We start from the raw sequence: 16545 nt of genomic DNA, 5'->3' as shown, positions 1-16545 counted from the left end.
GTGCCGGTCTCATAGTTATGCCATAGTGCCGGTCTCATAGTCATGCCATAGTGCCGGTCTCATAGTCATGCCATAGTGCCGGTCTCATAGTCATGCCATAGTGCCGGTCTCATAGTCATGTCATAGTTCCGGTCTCATAGTCCTGCCACAGTGCCAGTCTCAGTTATGCCATAGTGCCAGTCTCATAGTCCTGCCATAGTGCCAGTCTCATAGTCATGTCATAGTGCCGATCTCATAGTCATGCCATAGTGCCGGTCTCATAGTCATGCCATAGTGCCGGTCTCATAGTCATGCCATAGCGCCGGTCTCATATTTATGCCATAGTGCCAGTCTGATAGTCCTGCCATAGTGCCGGTCTCATAGTCATGCCATACTGCCAGTCTCATAGTCATGCCATAGTGCCGGTCTCATATTTATGCCATAGTGCCAGTCTGATAGTCCTGCCATAGTGCCAGTCTCATAGTCATGCCATAGTGCCGATCTCATAGTCATGCCATAGTGCCAGTGATACAACTAGGAAAAAGGGTGCACTACATGAATAGGCATAAATAGCAAGTAGACGGGTGCTGCGCCATGCATGAGAGTATAAACAAAGAAAGAAAAAAGGGTCATTCCATGGACATAGCGCACTCCTGAAATTAGCAAAAAATATATATGTTTATTAAATCACACATGCGTTATACATCCCTGATCTCTATTGCTTAAGTGGTTTTTTTGTTGTTGAGCCCAACAATTTGTATGTGTTCTCTTACTGTTCTTGGGGACGCCCATTTTCGGTTACCAATATTTGATATCTTGTATATTACATGGTTCTCATTTTAGGCCACTGACATTACTTGATATCTTGTGTATTGTTTGTCTTCTATTGGCACTTTGTTTATATTGATCATAGTCCAGTTTATGTGCATTTCTTTATATATGCTTTCTGGAATGCTTATGACCTTGTCTACTCATGTCAGGGTCTCTACTGACTCCTCCATGAGTCAATACCAGGGATGGGATCGTGTTGTCTTATTCTGTTCTTATTCTATTCTTGTCTCATAGTCATGCCATAGTGCCGGTCTCATAGTCATGCCATAGTGCCGGTCTCATAGTCATGCCATAGTGCCGGTCTCATAGTCATGTCATAGTGCCGGTCTCATAGTCATGCCATAGTGCCGGTCTCATAGTCATGTCATAGTGCCGGTCTCATAGTCATGTCATAGTGCCGGTCTCATAGTCATGTCATAGTGCCGGTCTCATAGTCATGTCATAGTGCCGGTCTCATAGTCATGCCATAGTGCCGTCTCATATTTATGCCATAGTGCCGGTCTCATAGTCATGCCATAGTGCCGGTCTCATAGTCATGCCATAGTGCCGGTCTCATATTTATGCCATAGTGCCGGTCTCATAGTCATGTCATAGTGCCGGTCTCATAGTCATGCCATAGTGCCGGTCTCATATTTATGCCATAGTGCCGGTCTCATAGTCATGCCATAGTGCCGGTCTCATAGTCCTGCCATAGTGCCGATCTCATAGTCATGTCATAGTGCCGGTCTCATAGTCATGTCATAGTGCCGGTCTCATAGTCATGCCATAGTGCCGGTCTCATATTTATGCCATAGTGCCGGTCTCATAGTCATGTCATAGTGCCGGTCTCATAGTCATGCCATAGTGCCGGTGTCATATTTATGCCATAGTGCCGGTCTCATAGTCATGCCATAGTGCCGGTCTCATAGTCATGCCATAGTGCCGGTCTCATAGTCATGTCATAGTGCCGGTCTCATAGTCATGTCATAGTGCCGGTCTCATAGTCATGCCATAGTGCCGGTCTCATATTTATGCCATAGTGCCGGTCTCATAGTCATGTCATAGTGCCGGTCTCATAGTCATGCCATAGTGCCGGTCTCATATTTATGCCATAGTGCCGGTCTCATAGTCATGCCATAGTGCCGGTCTCATAGTCATGCCATAGTGCCGGTCTCATAGTCATGCCATAGTGCCGGTCTCATAGTCATGCCATAGTGCCGGTCTCATAGTTATGCCATAGTTCCGGTCTCATAGTCCTGCCATAGTGCCAGTCTCATAGTCCTGCCATAGTGCCGGTCTCATAGTCGTGCCATAGTGCCGGTCTCATAGTCGTGCTATAGTGCCGGTCTCATAGTCATGTCATGGTGCCGGTCTCATAGTCAAGTCATAGTGCCGGTCTCATAGTCATGCCATAGTGCCGGTCTCATAGTCATGCCATAGTGCCGGTCTCATAGTCATGCCATAGTGCCGGTCTCATAGTCATGTCATAGTTCCGGTCTCATAGTCCTGCCACAGTGCCAGTCTCAGTTATGCCATAGTGCCAGTCTCATAGTCCTGCCATAGTTCCAGTCTCATAGTCATGTCATAGTGCCGATCTCATAGTCATGCCATAGTGCCGGTCTCATAGTCATGCCATAGTGCCGGTCTCATAGTCATGCCATAGTGCCGGTCTCATATTTATGCCATAGTGCCAGTCTGATAGTCCTGCCATAGTGCCGGTCTCATAGTCATGCCATACTGCCAGTCTCATAGTCATGCCATAGTGCCGGTCTCATATTTATGCCATAGTGCCAGTCTGATAGTCCTGCCATAGTGCCAGTCTCATAGTCATGCCATAGTGCCGATCTCATAGTCATGCCATAGTGCCAGTGATACAACTAGGAAAAAGGGTGCACTACATGAATAGGCATAAATAGCAAGTAGACGGGTGCTGCGCCATGCATGAGAGTATAAACAAAGAAAGAAAAAAGGGTCATTCCATGGACATAGCGCACTCCTGAAATTAGCAAAAAATATATATGTTTATTAAATCACACATGCGTTATACATCCCTGATCTCTATTGCTTAAGTGGTTTTTTTGTTGTTGAGCCCAACAATTTGTATGTGTTCTCTTACTGTTCTTGGGGACGCCCATTTTCGGTTACCAATATTTGATATCTTGTATATTACATGGTTCTCATTTTAGGCCACTGACATTACTTGATATCTTGTGTATTGTTTGTCTTCTATTGGCACTTTGTTTATATTGATCATAGTCCAGTTTATGTGCATTTCTTTATATATGCTTTCTGGAATGCTTATGACCTTGTCTACTCATGTCAGGGTCTCTACTGACTCCTCCATGAGTCAATACCAGGGATGGGATCGTGTTGTCTTATTCTGTTCTTATTCTATTCTTGTCTCATAGTCATGCCATAGTGCCGGTCTCATAGTCATGCCATAGTGCCGGTCTCATAGTCATGCCATAGTGCCGGTCTCATAGTCATGTCATAGTGCCGGTCTCATAGTCATGCCATAGTGCCGGTCTCATAGTCATGTCATAGTGCCGGTCTCATAGTCATGTCATAGTGCCGGTCTCATAGTCATGTCATAGTGCCGGTCTCATAGTCATGTCATAGTGCCGGTCTCATAGTCATGCCATAGTGCCGTCTCATATTTATGCCATAGTGCCGGTCTCATAGTCATGCCATAGTGCCGGTCTCATAGTCATGCCATAGTGCCGGTCTCATATTTATGCCATAGTGCCGGTCTCATAGTCATGTCATAGTGCCGGTCTCATAGTCATGCCATAGTGCCGGTCTCATATTTATGCCATAGTGCCGGTCTCATAGTCATGCCATAGTGCCGGTCTCATAGTCCTGCCATAGTGCCGATCTCATAGTCATGTCATAGTGCCGGTCTCATAGTCATGTCATAGTGCCGGTCTCATAGTCATGCCATAGTGCCGGTCTCATATTTATGCCATAGTGCCGGTCTCATAGTCATGTCATAGTGCCGGTCTCATAGTCATGCCATAGTGCCGGTGTCATATTTATGCCATAGTGCCGGTCTCATAGTCATGCCATAGTGCCGGTCTCATAGTCATGCCATAGTGCCGGTCTCATAGTCATGTCATAGTGCCGGTCTCATAGTCATGTCATAGTGCCGGTCTCATAGTCATGCCATAGTGCCGGTCTCATATTTATGCCATAGTGCCGGTCTCATAGTCATGTCATAGTGCCGGTCTCATAGTCATGCCATAGTGCCGGTCTCATATTTATGCCATAGTGCCGGTCTCATAGTCATGCCATAGTGCCGGTCTCATAGTCATGCCATAGTGCCGGTCTCATAGTCATGCCATAGTGCCGGTCTCATAGTCATGCCATAGTGCCGGTCTCATAGTTATGCCATAGTTCCGGTCTCATAGTCCTGCCATAGTGCCAGTCTCATAGTCCTGCCATAGTGCCGGTCTCATAGTCATGCCTTGGTGCCGGTCTCATATTTCTGCCATAGTGCCGGTCTCATAGTCATGTCATAGTGCCGGTCTCATAGTCCTGCCATAGTGCCGGTCTCATAGTCATGCCATAGTGCCGGTCTCATATTTCTGCCATAGTGCCGGTCTCATAGTCATTTCATAGTGCCGGTCTCATAGTCCTGCCATAGTGCCGGTCTCATAGTCATGCCATAGTGCCGGTCTCATAATCATGTCATAGTGCCGGTCTCATAGTCCTGCCATAGTGCCTGTCTCATAGTCCTGCCATAGTGCCGGTCTCATAGTCATGCCATAGTGCCGGTCTCATAATCATGTCATAGTGCCGGTCTCATAGTCCTGCCATAGTGCCGGTCTCATAGTCATGCCATAGTGCCTGTCTCATAGTCCTGCCATAGTGCCGGTCTCATAGTCCTGCCATAGTGCCTGTCTCATAGTCCTGCCATAGTGCCTGTCTCATAGTCCTGCCATAGTGCCGGTCTCATAGTCATGCCATAGTGCCGGTCTCATAGTCATGCCATAGTGCCGGTCTCATAGTCCTGCCATAGTGCCTGTCTCATAGTAATGCCATAGTGCCGGTCTCATAGTCCTGCCATAGTGCCTGTCTCATAGTCCTGCCATAGTGCCGGTCTCATAGTCCTGCCATAGTGTCGGTCTCATAGTCATGCCATAGTGCCGGTCTCATAGTGACGCCATAGTGCCGGTGTCATAGTCCTGTCATAGTGCCGGTCTCATAGTCATGCCATAGTGCCGGTCTCATAGTCATGCCATAGTGCCGGTCTCATAGTCATGTCTTAGTGCCGGTCTCATAGTCACGCCATAGTGCCGGTCTCATAGTCACGCCATAGTGCCGGTCTCATAGTTATGCCATAGTGCCGGTCTCATAGTGACGCCATAGTGCCGGTCTCATAGTCATGTCATAGTGCCGGTCTCATAGTCATGTCATAGTGCCGGTCTCATAGTCACGCCATAGTGCCAGTCTCATAGTTATGCCATAGTGCCGGTCTCATAGTTATGCCATAGTGCCGGTCTCATAGTTATGCCATAGTGCCGGTCTCATAGTCACGCCATAGTGCCGGTGTCATAGTCATGCCATAGTGCTGTTCTCATAGTCCTGCCATAGTGCCGGTCTCATAGTCATGTCATAGTGCCGGTCTCATAGTCACGCCATAGTGCTGTTCTCATAGTCATGTCATAGTGCCGGTCTCATAGTCCTGCCATAGTGCCGGTCTCATAGTCATGTCATAGTGCCGGTCTCATAGTCATGCCATAGTGCCAGTGATACAACTAGGAAAAAGGGTGCACTACATGAATAGGCATAAATAGCAAGTAGACGGGTGCTGCGCCATGCATGAGAGTATAAACAAAGAAAGAAAAAAGGGTCATTCCATGGACATAGCGCACTCCTGAAATTAGCAAAAAATATATATGTTTATTAAATCACACATGCGTTATACATCCCTGATCTCTATTGCTTAAGTGGTTTTTTTGTTGTTGAGCCCAACAATTTGTATGTGTTCTCTTACTGTTCTTGGGGACGCCCATTTTCGGTTACCAATATTTGATATCTTGTATATTACATGGTTCTCATTTTAGGCCACTGACATTACTTGATATCTTGTGTATTGTTTGTCTTCTATTGGCACTTTGTTTATATTGATCATAGTCCTGTTTATGTGCATTTCTTTATATATGCTTTCTGGAATGCTTATGACCTTGTCTACTCATGTCAGGGTCTCTACTGACTCCTCCATGAGTCAATACCAGGGATGGGATCGTGTTGTCTTATTCTGTTCTTATTCTATTCTTGTCTCATAGTCATGCCATAGTGCCGGTCTCATAGTCATGCCATAGTGCCGGTCTCATAGTCATGCCATAGTGCCGGTCTCATAGTCATGTCATAGTGCCGGTCTCATAGTCATGCCATAGTGCCGGTCTCATAGTCATGTCATAGTGCCGGTCTCATAGTCATGTCATAGTGCCGGTCTCATAGTCATGTCATAGTGCCGGTCTCATAGTCATGTCATAGTGCCGGTCTCATAGTCATGCCATAGTGCCGGTCTCATAGTCATGTCATAGTGCCGGTCTCATAGTCATGTCATAGTGCCGGTCTCATAGTCATGCCATAGTGCCGGTCTCATAGTCATGCCATAGTGCTGGTCTCATATTTATGCCATAGTGCCGGTCTCATAGTCATGTCATAGTGCCGGTCTCATAGTCATGTCATAGTGCCGGTCTCATAGTCATGCCATAGTGCCGGTCTCATAGTCATGTCATAGTGCCGGTCTCATAGTCATGTCATAGTGCCGGTCTCATAGTCATGTCATAGTGCCGGTCTCATAGTCATGTCATAGTGCCGGTCTCATAGTCATGCCATAGTGCCGGTCTCATAGTCATGTCATAGTGCCGGTCTCATAGTCATGTCATAGTGCCGGTCTCATAGTCATGCCATAGTGCCGGTCTCATAGTCATGCCATAGTGCTGGTCTCATATTTATGCCATAGTGCCGGTCTCATAGTCATGTCATAGTGCCGGTCTCATAGTCATGCCATAGTGTCGGTCTCATATTTATGCCATAGTGCCGGTCTCATAGTCATGCCATAGTGCCGGTCTCATAGTCCTGCCATAGTGCCGATCTCATAGTCATGTCATAGTGCCGGTCTCATAGTCATGTCATAGTGCCGGTCTCATAGTCATGCCATAGTGCCGGTCTCATATTTATGCCATAGTGCCGGTCTCATAGTCATGTCATAGTGCCGGTCTCATAGTCATGCCATAGTGCCGGTGTCATATTTATGCCATAGTGCCGGTCTCATAGTCATGCCATAGTGCCGGTCTCATAGTCATGCCATAGTGCCGGTCTCATAGTCATGTCATAGTGCCGGTCTCATAGTCATGTCATAGTGCCGGTCTCATAGTCATGCCATAGTGCCGGTCTCATATTTATGCCATAGTGCCGGTCTCATAGTCATGTCATAGTGCCGGTCTCATAGTCATGCCATAGTGCCGGTCTCATATTTATGCCATAGTGCCGGTCTCATAGTCATGCCATAGTGCCGGTCTCATAGTCATGCCATAGTGCCGGTCTCATAGTCATGCCATAGTGCCGGTCTCATAGTCATGCCATAGTGCCGGTCTCATAGTTATGCCATAGTTCCGGTCTCATAGTCCTGCCATAGTGCCAGTCTCATAGTCCTGCCATAGTGCCGGTCTCATAGTCATGCCTTGGTGCCGGTCTCATATTTCTGCCATAGTGCCGGTCTCATAGTCATGTCATAGTGCCGGTCTCATAGTCCTGCCATAGTGCCGGTCTCATAGTCATGCCATAGTGCCGGTCTCATATTTCTACCATAGTGCCGGTCTCATAGTCATTTCATAGTGCCGGTCTCATAGTCCTGCCATAGTGCCAGTCTCATAGTCATGACATAGTGCCGGTCTCATAGTCATGCCATAGTGCCGGTCTCATAATCATGTCATAGTGCCGGTCTCATAGTCCTGCCATAGTGCCTGTCTCATAGTCCTGCCATAGTGCCGGTCTCATAGTCATGCCATAGTGCCGGTCTCATAGTCCTGCCATAGTGCCGGTCTCATAGTCATGCCATAGTGCCTGTCTCATAGTCCTGCCATAGTGCCGGTCTCATAGTCCTGCCATAGTGCCTGTCTCATAGTCCTGCCATAGTGCCTGTCTCATAGTCCTGCCATAGTGCCGGTCTCATAGTCATGCCATAGTGCCGGTCTCATAGTCCTGCCATAGTGCCGGTCTCATAGTCCTGCCATAGTGCCGGTCTCATAGTCCTGCCATAGTGCCGGTCTCATAGTCCTGCCATAGTGCCTGTCTCATAGTCCTGCCATAGTGCCGGTCTCATAGTCCTGCCATAGTGTCGGTCTCATAGTCATGCCATAGTGCCGGTCTCATAGTGACGCCATAGTGCCGGTGTCATAGTCCTGTCATAGTGCCGGTCTCATAGTCATGCCATAGTGCCGGTCTCATAGTCATGCCATAGTGCCGGTCTCATAGTCATGTCTTAGTGCCGGTCTCATAGTCACGCCATAGTGCCGGTCTCATAGTCACGCCATAGTGCCGGTCTCATAGTTATGCCATAGTGCCGGTCTCATAGTGACGCCATAGTGCCGGTCTCATAGTCATGTCATAGTGCCGGTCTCATAGTCATGTCATAGTGCCGGTCTCATAGTCACGCCATAGTGCCAGTCTCATAGTTATGCCATAGTGCCGGTCTCATAGTTATGCCATAGTGCCGGTTTCATAGTGACGCCATAGTGCCGGTCTCATAGTGACGCCATAGTGCCGGTCTCATAGTTATGCCATAGTGCCGGTCTCATAGTCACGCCATAGTGCCGGTGTCATAGTCATGCCATAGTGCTGTTCTCATAGTCCTGCCATAGTGCCGGTCTCATAGTCCTGCCATAGTGCCGGTCTCATAGTCATGTCATAGTGCCGGTTTCATAGTCATGTCATAGCGCCGGTGTCATAGTCCTGCCATAGTGCTGGTCTCATAGTTATGCCATAGTGCCGGTCTCATAGTGACGCCATAGTGAAAGAGGACGGCGATCACAGGAAAAGAGGAGGCATCGGATCAAGACCAGAGACAACCATCAGACTGGACTGCGCCATCTGTGAGTATAATAAAAGCTTTTTTTTGTACCTTGCAGAAGGGATTGGGGACCCGAATGCTGTACCAGGGGGCTTACAGGTGCTAGCCGTACTTTATATGGGGAAAACCTGGTGATAGGTTCCCTTTACCTGGCACTGCATCCTGTGTGGGCAATCTATGTGAGCTACAAAGGCTGGATTCCAGATAAGTGCCAGTGATACACTGTAACAAATAGGACAGATTTGTGCTCTTTAAGCTCACATAGAGTTGCCTAAACTGGATACAACTGTAGCAAACCCTCAGTTATAAAGTGCTCAGCACTCCATATATAACTTGTTGTCCCCTCAGTTGTTCTCTTCTGCCCCCTCAGTTGTTCTCTTCTGCCCCTAAGACATCAGCCAGGAGGATGTATGGCACTGAAGACACACTGCCGTAAAGTGACGGGGCTCGCTCACCCGAGTGCTATGCGATGTGTTATCTGATAGCACTTGGGCCAGTGTTATACTATGGGGCAGTACCCATTCAAGTCTATGGGTACATGTAAAACGTTGGACTGCACTCGGGTGTCATCAGAGTGCAGTGCGATTTATGCAGACACATACAATGGAGAAGATGGAGAAATTAAGTTCTCCGTCTTCTCCGCACCTGTGCTGCGATTCTCTCATGCAAGTCAATTGGATCACACTAAGGTGACCCTTGGTTCAAACTCTGATGAGAGTTTGCTCAGAGAGTTATTAGCATAATCGATTAGAAACCCTGGCAATACGCATCACCAAAAGCGTCCTATGCTAAAGCAAAATGTGCATGGCATAATATAGTCATATAGTGGATAACAATATATGGCAGACCTGGGTAAAGTGTGGCCCGAGGGTCACATGCGGCACATTGGGTGTTCCAGTGCGGGCCAAGTACTGGGACAACCAAAGGTCTGGATACATCATTCCATGTGGGGGACTGTGTGCGGATATAATACTATGCAAGGGGGCTGTGTGGGGATATCATACTGTGTAGGGGACTTTGTGGGGACATATTGTGTATGGGTCTTTGTGCGGACATATTGTTTAGGGGGGCTTTGTGGGGGCAAACTATATAGGGGCTGTGAGGGAATGTCATACTATGTGAGGTGCTTTCTGGGAACTTCATACTGTGTGGGAACATTATACTGTGTTGGGGGGGCTGTGTGGGGACACACTATGTGGGGGGGGCTGTGAGGGGATATTATACTATGTGAGGTGCTCTGTGGGAACTTCATACTGTGTGGGAACATTATACTGTGTAGGGGGGCTGTGAGAAGATATCATACTATGTGGGGGCTCTGTAGGGACTTCATAAATAGTGGGAGCATTATATTGTGTAGGGGGGCTTTGTGGGGACACACTATGTAGGGGGGCTGTGAGGACATATCATACTATGTGGGGGGCTCTCTGGGGACATCATATTGTGTGGGAACATCATACTGTGTAGGGGGGCTTTGTGGGGACAGACTATGTAGGGGGCTGTAAGGGGATATCATACTATGTTGGGGGCTCTGTGGGGACTTCATACTGTGTGGGAACATCACACTGTCTAAGGTGGGCTTTGTGGGGACACACAATGTAGGGCGGCTGTAAGGGGATATCATACTATGTGGGGGGCTCTTTCGGGACATCATACTGTGTGGAAACATCATACTGTGTTGGGGGGCTTTGTGGGAACAGACTATGTAGGGGGCTGTGAGGGGATATCATACTATGTTGGTGGGCTCTGTGGGGACTTCATACTGTGTGAGAACATCATATTGTGTTGGGGGGCTTTGTGGAGACACACTATGTGGGGGGGGCTGTGATGGGATTCATACTATGTGGGGGTTTTTTGGGGGTCATCATACTGTGTGGGAACATCATAATGTGTTGGGGGGCTTTGTGGGGACACACTATGTAGGGGGGCTGTGAGAGGGTATCATACTATGTTGGGGGCTCTGTGGGGACATCATACTGTGTGGGAACATCATAATGTGTTGGGGGGCTTTGTGGGGACACACTATGTATGGGGGCTGTGAGAGGGTATCATACTATGTTGGGGGCTCTGTGGGGACATCATATTGTGTGGGAACATCATACTGTGTTGGGGGGCTTTGTGGAGACATACTATTTAGGGGGGGGCTGTGAGGGGCTATCATACAATGCGGGGGGCTCTGTGGGGACTTCATACTGTGTGGGAACATCATACTGTGTTGGGGGGTTTGTGGGGACACACTATGTAGGGGAGCTGTGAGGGGATATCATACTACGACGGGGGCTCTGTGGGGACTTCATACTGTGTGGGAACATCATACTGTGTTGGGGGCTTTGTGGGGACTTCATACTGTGTGAGAACATCATATTGTGTTGGGGGGCTTTGTGGGGACACACTATGTGGGGGGGCTGTGATGGGATTCATACTATGTGGGGTTTTTTTGGGGGTCATCCTACTGTGTGGGAACATCATAATGTGTTGGGGGGCTTTGTGGGGACACACTATGTAGGGGGGCTGTGAGAGGGTATCATACTATGTTGGGGGCTCTGTGGGGACATCATACTGTGTGGGAACATCATAATGTGTTGGGGGGCTTTGTGGGGACACACTATGTAGGGGGGCTGTGAGAGGGTATCATACTATGTTGGGTGCTCTGTGGGGACATCATACTGTGTGGGAACATCATACTGTGTTGGGGGGCTTTGTGGGGACACACTATGTAGGGGGGGCTGTGATGGGATTCATACTATGTGGGGGTTTTTTGGGGGTCATCATACTGTGTGGGAACATCATAATGTGTTGGGGGGCTTTGTGGGGACACACTATGTATGGGGGCTGTGAGGGGGTATCATACTATGTTGGGGGCTCTGTGGGGACATCATATTGTGTGGGAACATCATACTGTGTTGTGGGGCTTTGTGGAGACATACTATTTAGGGGGGGCTGTGAGGGGCTATCATACAATGCGGGGGGCTCTGTGGGGACTTCATACTGTGTGGGAACATCATACTGTGTTGGGGGGTTTGTGGGGACACACTATGTAGGGGAGCTGTGAGGGGATATCATACTACAAGGGGGGCTCTGTGGGGACTTCATACTGTGTGGGAACATCATACTGTGTTGGGGGGCTTTGTGGGGACACACTATATAGGGGGGCTGTGAGGGGATATCATACTATGTGGGGGGCTCTGTTGGGACATCATACTGTGTGGGAACATCATACTGTGTAGGGGGGCTTTGTGGAGACATACTATTTAGGGGGGGCTGTGAGGGGCTATCATACAATGCGGGGGGCTCTGTGTTGACTTCATACCGTGTGGGGACATCATACTGTGTTGGGGGGCTTTGTGGGGACACACTATGTAGGGGAGCTGAGAGGGGATATCATACTATGAGGGGGGCTCTGTGGGGACTTCATAATGTGTGGGAACATCATACTGTGTAGGGGGGCTTTGTGGAGACATACTATTTAGGGGGGGGCTGTGAGGGGCTATCATACAATGCGGGGGGCTCTGTGTTGACTTCATACCGTGTGGGAACATCATACTGTGTTGGGGGGCTTTGTGGGGACACACTATGTAGGGGAGCTGTGAGGGGATATCATACAATGCTGGGGGCTCTGTGTTGACTTCATACCGTGTGGGAACATCATACTGTGTTGGGGGGCTTTGTGGGGACACACTATGTAGGGGAGCTGTGAGGGGATATCATACTATGCTGGGGGCTCTGTGGGGACTTCATACTGTGTGAGAACATCATACTGTGTTGGGGGGCTTTGTGGGGACAGACTATGTAGGGGGGCTGTGAAGGGGTATCTTACTATGTTGGGGTCCCTGTGGGGACTTCATACTGTGTGAGAACATCATACTGTGTTGGGGGGCTTTGTGGGGACAGACTATTTAGGGGGGGCTGTGAGGGGATATCATACAATGCGGGGGGCTCTGTGGGGACTACAGGACTACATACTGTGTGGGAACATCATACTGTATTGGGGGGCTTTGTGGGGACAGACTATGTAGGGGGGCTGTGAGGGGATATCATACTATGCTGGGGGCTCTGTGGGGACTTCATACTGTGTGAGAACATCATACTGTGTTGGGGGGCTTTGTGGGGACAGACTATGTAGGGGGGCTGTGAGGGGGTATCTTACTATGTTGGGGGCCCTGTGGGGACTACATACTGTGTGGGAACATGATACTGTGTAGGGGAGGCTTTGTGGGGACAGACTATAAAGGGGGCTGTGTGGGGATATCTTACTCTGAGTGGGGATTGTAGGGACATCATATTGTGTTGGGAGCTGTTGATCAAGGTACAAAGGCTGAAAAACAGGAGCAGAATAATTTACTGCTTTATATCATTTTTATAAAAAGCAGTAAATTATGCTTTTTTATTGGTTGATGCAGGAAAGAAGACCTTACATATATTAACAGTATCGGCAAGTTACCAGACTTAATTACGCTCAAGATTAAGTGATAAAAATTGATATTTAACAATAATAATGAGCAGAATAAAGTTTGGCCGATCGGTTCGGCCTCCACAACAGTCACAGTCTATCTTGGAAAAAAAATTGCCCACCTCTGATATATGACTTAGTCAAGTCTACTATGTTTTCCCATATTTTGGGGTCAGGGAGAACATACTAATGGGGCAGCAGCCGCACGGGGCTCAAGTGGTAAGGGGGCCCACTTCCACCTCCACAGCAACAATCAGCTTCTGGCACAGACATATTATTGGACGGTTCTTGCACAGGGGCCTCATCTGGGTTACACCGAGGTCTATAACACCATGTAAAGCTTAACCGTGATTAGGTGTTTTTATAGTGATGCTGCAAATCATCGCACTGTGCTATGTCCACCCTGCAGGCCTACAACATGCAATTTTCATTCACAATTCTGCTGGATATTGGAAACAGTCAGAAAGCTTGTCCGGAAAAACTCACCTAAGAGCTCAGTTGAGCTTCTATTATTCAACTGAAATCATCAGAGCAAACTTAGCGCAGAGACTGAGCCAGCAACACAAAGTATTCAGCTCTGATACTAGCAGAATTGTGATTTCAGCTCTGGAGCACATTACAGGCTGTAACTGGGCATGACTACTATTGTGGCTCACATTATACATCCCACAATGTAAAAAAAAATGTCAGCAGATGCCACGACGGTATCTAATAATCTGACGCGCATTTTCTAGAATATGGCACAAGTCGTTCTTCCTGTAAACTTCCTGAGCTATATCTGCGTGTGGGAAAGCCGGGGGCCATCTAATCTTCCTCTCACTCTTTTATATTTCATCCAGCTTTCCTAGATTTCCTCTTTCCATCTGCTCCTTTATCAATACATTACTAGGCAGGACTTTAGGAAAAGTTGGGTGATTTTTCCATTAACTCTTATTTCTCTTCAACAGAGACAATTTGACTTTTTGACTTCTTTTCAAGAGGATTTGCAGGAGGCGATAACAAAAGAGAACGATCCAACTCCACCTATCGAGAAACCTAAACTTTTATCGGCCAAGCTTCGGAAACAAGGGCAGTTCTTTCTCTTTGCCCCTGCACCAATCTGTGGCTCTCGCTTTCCACCAGTTATTGCAGGACTACAACTCTCAGTGGGCCGTGCCGGCTGTGAGAAGCCTCACTGTTTGGAGACCACTGGGGGTTCACCAGACTTTCTACCTATACACAAAGCCGGGGAATCAGCACCTGGGACAGCAACTGCCCTAATAGTTTAGAATGAGCCAAAATCAGTGTAATAATTCAGGACAGGCGGAATCCAGAGTGGCCAGCCAAGGGTTAATGTCACAGGGAGGGGCTGCCAATAATAAGACCACTGTGCATTATAGGATGGGTGAGGATTGAGGGACCCTCCATTGTGCTCCTTCCGCCGCGCCTGCGCCAGGATGTCGGCCATGGAATGTAGATGAGGCAGGGACCATGATGATGGACAATCTCAGCAGTGAAAGCAGCACCCATCTACACCCAGAATAAAGCCCCTCTCAGCCCCCCAGCCATGAGCTGAGCCCCCTGATACAATGTGTCCCTCCTGCCCCTCCCCCGCTGACACAATGTATCCCTGTGCTACATACCTGAATCCTGCGTGGAACATGTACATCCTGGGACCCCCAGCTCTGGCATACTTGGGGGTGGTGAAGATGTTGTCCTTCTTCAGGGACACATAGCTGATGAGGGACAGGATGAGGAGGGCGACGCTCAGCATCACCAGCCCCAGCACACTTGCAACCCGCACCATCTTGCAGATTCTCATCCCTGCTCAATGCAGCAGCCACATAAGAACTAGGTCGGCGGGGAGACACGAAATAATGAGGAGATAATCCACAGGGAGAGAGCCCAGCGCCGGGGAGACTTAGCAGGAAGATGGAGGGCAGAGCTGCACAGGGGAAATGGCAGCTGAGGCGTCTGTGCTGCGGCTGCTAGGAGCCCCCCTCATTGTGCACCGCCAGCCTGCAATAATGGATGGAGGCCACTGCATCCCACTCAGCTATGGGAGGAAAGGAGAAGGAAGCCCCCCATACAGCCCGGAATCCCCCTCACACAGTCCGGCATGCAGGAGGAGGCAGGGGGCATGCGTAGTGCGGCTCAGAGCCAGGCTTCCCTCTGCCAGGGAGGCACCGTGCCCTCACACCAGACCCTCTCTGCACCAGGCAGCAGCAAAGGGGGAAAAGCTATGGAAAAAACACTACTTATGTACCAGCTGTAGGTGATTCCTCTTCATTTTGTGCGGTTAGATTTATGCTTTTTTTATGAATTATTGTTATAATAAATAAATCATTAAAAATATAAATTATCTACTTATCGATCTCACCTCTATCCAACTCTATTGCTTCTATTATCTATAGTCAAGGAAATAAGTATTTGGTCCCTTGCTGATGTAAGTCACAGACATGAACAGTCTATAATTTTAAGGGTAGGTTAACTTTAACATTGAGAGATAGAAAATCAAAAATAAAATCCAGAAAATCACATTGTATAAATTCTATACATTTATTTGCATTTTGCAGTGAGAAATAAGTATTTGATCCCTCTGGCAAACAAGACTTAATACTTGGTGGTAAAACCCTTGTTGGCAAGCACAGCAGTCAGAGGTTTCTTGAGGTTTGCGCACATGTCAGGAGGAATTTTGGTCCACTCCACTTTGCAGATCATCTCTAAATCATTAAGATTTTGGGGCTGTCGCTTGGCAACTCGGAGCTTCATGAGTTTTCTATGGAATTAAGGTCTGGAGACTGGCTACTCCACCCCATGACCTTAATGTGCTTCTTTTTGAGCCGCTCCTTTGTTGCCTTGGCTGTATGTTTTGAATCATTGTCTTGCTGGAAGACCCAAACACTGCCCATTTTTAACCCCTTTCTGACATCTGACGTACTATCCCGTCCACGGTACCCGGGCCCGTATGACCGGGATGGGATAATACGTCAGCGCAATCAGCGACGCCCGGGGGGAGCGCCGCTGATCGTGGCCGGGTGTCAGCTGATTATCACAGCTGACACCCAGCACTATGTGTCAGGGGCAGTCACGGACCGCCCCCGGCACATTAACCCCTGGCACACTGCAATCAAACATGATCGCAGTGTACCGGGGGATCAGGGAAGCATCGGGCAGGGAGGGGGCTCCCTGCGTGCTTCCCTGGACCCTCGGAACAGCGCAATGTGATTGCGCTGTTCAGAGGGCC

The 16545-nt window shown here is 48.5% G+C and overlaps 1 protein-coding gene across 1 annotated transcript in view; it reads right to left on the bottom strand.

Moving 5' to 3' along the window:
• Positions 1 to 15455, bottom strand: part of ST8SIA3 (ST8 alpha-N-acetyl-neuraminide alpha-2,8-sialyltransferase 3) — a 63444-nt gene extending 47989 nt beyond the window's left edge. The window contains exon 1 of the mRNA XM_073584836.1: positions 14942 to 15455. Coding sequence (XP_073440937.1) covers positions 14942 to 15120 — 179 coding nt within the window. The 5' untranslated portion in view covers positions 15121 to 15455. The remainder of the gene's footprint in view (positions 1 to 14941) is intronic.
• Positions 15456 to 16545: the final 1090 nt, after the last annotated feature.

The sequence above is a fragment of the Dendrobates tinctorius genome, unplaced genomic scaffold (genome assembly GCF_039654945.1).
Source record: "Dendrobates tinctorius isolate UK_male_01 unplaced genomic scaffold, ASM3965494v1 ptg000085l, whole genome shotgun sequence".
NCBI classification, from domain to species: domain Eukaryota; kingdom Metazoa; phylum Chordata; class Amphibia; order Anura; family Dendrobatidae; genus Dendrobates; species Dendrobates tinctorius.
The sequence above is the reverse complement of the archived record's forward strand: the minus strand, read 5'-3'. Positions and strand labels throughout refer to the sequence as shown.